This window comes from Fulmarus glacialis, unplaced genomic scaffold (genome assembly GCF_000690835.1).
Source record: "Fulmarus glacialis isolate BGI_N327 unplaced genomic scaffold, ASM69083v1 scaffold36865, whole genome shotgun sequence".
NCBI classification, from domain to species: domain Eukaryota; kingdom Metazoa; phylum Chordata; class Aves; order Procellariiformes; family Procellariidae; genus Fulmarus; species Fulmarus glacialis.
Genome location: NW_009215579.1, coordinates 1,086 through 4,152, shown reverse-complemented (window position 1 = coordinate 4,152; position 3,067 = coordinate 1,086). Strand labels below are relative to the sequence as shown.

At 62.4% G+C, this 3,067-nt stretch overlaps 1 protein-coding gene across 1 annotated transcript in view; it reads left to right on the top strand.

Moving 5' to 3' along the window:
* Positions 1–114: 114 nt before the first annotated feature.
* Positions 115–3,067, top strand: part of LOC104077682 (killer cell lectin-like receptor subfamily G member 1) — a 3,163-nt gene continuing 210 nt past the window's right edge. Inside the window, exons 1-6 of the mRNA XM_009578991.1 lie at positions 115–163; positions 628–729; positions 1,229–1,309; positions 1,982–2,130; positions 2,376–2,479; positions 2,984–3,067. The exon at positions 2,984–3,067 is cut by the window's right edge and continues 1 nt beyond it. Coding sequence (XP_009577286.1) covers positions 115–163; positions 628–729; positions 1,229–1,309; positions 1,982–2,130; positions 2,376–2,479; positions 2,984–3,067 — 569 coding nt within the window. The remainder of the gene's footprint in view (positions 164–627; positions 730–1,228; positions 1,310–1,981; positions 2,131–2,375; positions 2,480–2,983) is intronic.

Genomic DNA, 3,067 nt, shown 5'->3' with positions numbered 1-3,067 from the left:
GGCCCCCGCCAGGAAGTGACACTTTCCATTTCGTGTCATACACGGCTGCCAAAGGGGGCTGGGAGGGGGTTGCCATTTCCCCCGTGGGGTGCAGAGCAAGACACCAAGGGAGGGATGGAAGAGGGGGTCACGTACGCCGATCTGCGCTTGCCCCCCACACCAGGTAATGGCATGCTGCGCCCTGTCCCTGGCACCCCAGCTCTCCTGGCGGGTCCCCTGCCCTCCTGCAGCCCTTTGACCTCTGCAGGGCGGTTCCCCTGGTCCTGCTCCCCCCGCTCCTGCCTTTCGGGTATCCTCCCCCAAACAGCTCCTCTCCAGCCCTGTTGCAGATTGCCTGCTTTCGGGGTGGGGAGCAGGAGAGGCTCAAGGGCAGGGGATGCCCACTGCACGCCAGTGCCCCAGCGCACACAGGCACCCCCTGCTCTGCTCTCCCCTCCACGCCAAGCGCTGTTTGCAGGGAGACAACTTCTAAGAGGGTCAAGGTGCTGCAAATGGGCTCTCCCTCAGTTTTCCTGGGCTCCCCTGCTGCCTCCTGAGACCCTGCCTAGGGTTCACCGTCTTTTCCCTGCTGGGTGGTCCCCACTGCTCCCACTGAGCCCCAAGACAGAAGCTAACTCCCTTTCTCAGCTCCTGTGCGGCTGCCTTGGTGCTGGGCAGCCCTCAGCATGGCTGTCTTCTCCCTGCTGCTCCTGCTGGCACAAATCATCCTTGTCGGCTTGAGCTTCCACTGTAAGTACCTGCTTGTGCCCGGACCACTTCAGCTGGGGTCTTGGGGTCAGGGTTTGCACCATGGGGCCCATGTACAAACAGACAGAGCTGCAGCTTGCCCACAGAGCTGGGTCCTCCTGTTTGGGGCCAAGAATGTTGCAGGTTCTGGGGCAAGCAGGAAAACTGGTGAGGCAAGACCTCACCTGCCTGGCTGGGAGAGGAAGGCGGGGGGACAGCATGGGCTCCGGGATGGCGCTGGAGCATCCCGAAATGAAGACAGGAGGGAGAGCAGTGACACTGAAACCAAAAGGCAGAAGAACTTTCCCTGAAAGCCTGTCATGTAATGGGCTCCCAAGCACAGCAAAAGCTGCAAGGACCTTGGTGGGCTTGGCTGGCAGGTCACCTAAAGGGGGGGACGCCCTCAGCCACAGCTGTGGGGCTGTCTTGTGGGAGAGGGCACTGGGTGCTGCTGGGAGCAGGAGCCCAGGGTTGGCGGGGACACTCCTGTGCTCTTCTGTAGATTTACGACAACAGGCAACTTGCACCCATGGTCCCTGGAGCATGGAGGAGAGCCCCAGCCATGGGCGACAGACACTGCAAGGTAAGAGAGCCCAGTGGGCTCCTGGGTAAGATTTGAGAGGCCCTGGCTGCTCCTTTCAAGAGGCAGGATCTGACTCTACTCCAGAACGTGCCCCCACCAAGTCTTCCTTCACCCTTGCTGCCTGTCCCCTGGCTCACCGCATGGAGAGCTGCCCCAGTGCTGCTGAACAGGCTGCACTGCTGTGCAGGAGGGCCCTTCGGAAGAAGTGACCCAGCGCAGCTCAGCGTTGCCTGGGGACGCCACCAGCACCAGGCTCACGGCTGCCACGAGCATCCATGTGCCGGACAGCATCGGGCGTTCTCTTTTGACCAGTCTCTGGTGAAGCTGAAATCTTGACTGCATTCTCAGCGCTTTGCAAATGATGTTTGTATCACAATCCCAAACCTGGAGCTCCCCTCCCCGACCCACTTGCCTGATGCCAGCACCTTCATGTAATTAACCCACCTCCCCTGGGGCTCCCACTGGGGAGCTGGGGCTGGGATGTGGGAGCTGGGCTACAGAGTAAAGGCAAGCAGAGAGTCCTCTCTGTGGGGCAGCCATAGGAATACACTGGGCTGGTTGGCACCCTGGCTGCCCCTTGTCACCCTCCTGTCCCCTGGGCTGGGGGCTGGTGGCAGCCCCTGCAGGCTGCCCTGTCCCGCTGCTCCCACAGGCTGAGTTTCTGGTGTGCAGGGCGATGCCAGTTTTGCCCGGCCGGCTGGCTCTGGGATGCAGGGCAGTGCTACTACTTCTCCTCTGCCAAAAAGAGCTGGGAGCAGAGCAGAGAGGACTGCTGCTCCAGAGGGGCACAGCTGGTCGCCATCCGAGCCAACGCCACTCTGGTGAGTGCACCCAGTCTGGCTGTCCAACTCCCCCCAGGCATCGGGCTACGTTGGTGACCACCTCAAGGTCCCTCAGCAGTCACCCAGCCATCACCAGCATCGTTTCAGCTCCCTGGCTCTGGCCCACGTGCCTCAGGCAGGGAGCCAGCGATGCTGTGCCCACACTGCACAGCCCCCATCACTAATTGCGTGGCTGGGGCTGTGCATCCCCCCAGGGAGCTCACGCGGGTCCTCTCCTGCGCTAGGCTTTCCTGATGCGCACAGCCAACATGGAGGTCTTCCACGTGGGGCTGAAGCGGGATGGCTCCAGGTCTGACTGGAAGTGGCTGGATGGCACCGCACTGAAGGGGTGAGGCTGTCAGCTTGTCCCCAGCCAGGGCTCGGGGAGGTGGTGGGGGGACAGGCAGCCTACTGGCACGCAGGGATGTGCTCCGCATTTTGGCCACCTCTCATCTTCCCAGGGCTGCACTGGGGCATTTTAGGGAAGGGAAGATTGTAGGGGCCTGACCCTGGTGCCCTGCCTGGGTGAGGGGCTGGGGGTATTCCCCAAAAGCAGGTTCCCAGGCTTTGCTTGGTGCAGCTGGTGCTGAGCCCTGCCAGGAGGGACCGGGGGGTGCTGCGTGCATGATGGGGCTGGGCGCTGCATGTCAAACAGATAGGGGTAGGGTGAGGGGGGATCAGAGCATGTGTCCTAATTGGGGGGAGGGTGGCAGGGGACAGTGCTCCATGGGGAGGGCGAGCTTGGCCTCCACAGCATCTCTGTGCAGCCTCTGGCCCCTGGCTGGAGGAGTTGCTGATGGAACGACCCCAGCCCTTCCTACCCATCCCATCTCAGCCCGCTCTCTCCTTGCAGGCTCTTCCCAATCCAGCGCTCCACCAGCTCCTTCCTGACCTGCGGCAGGCTGTCAGGCTTTGGGCGGTCAGGGGGCCCGTGCAG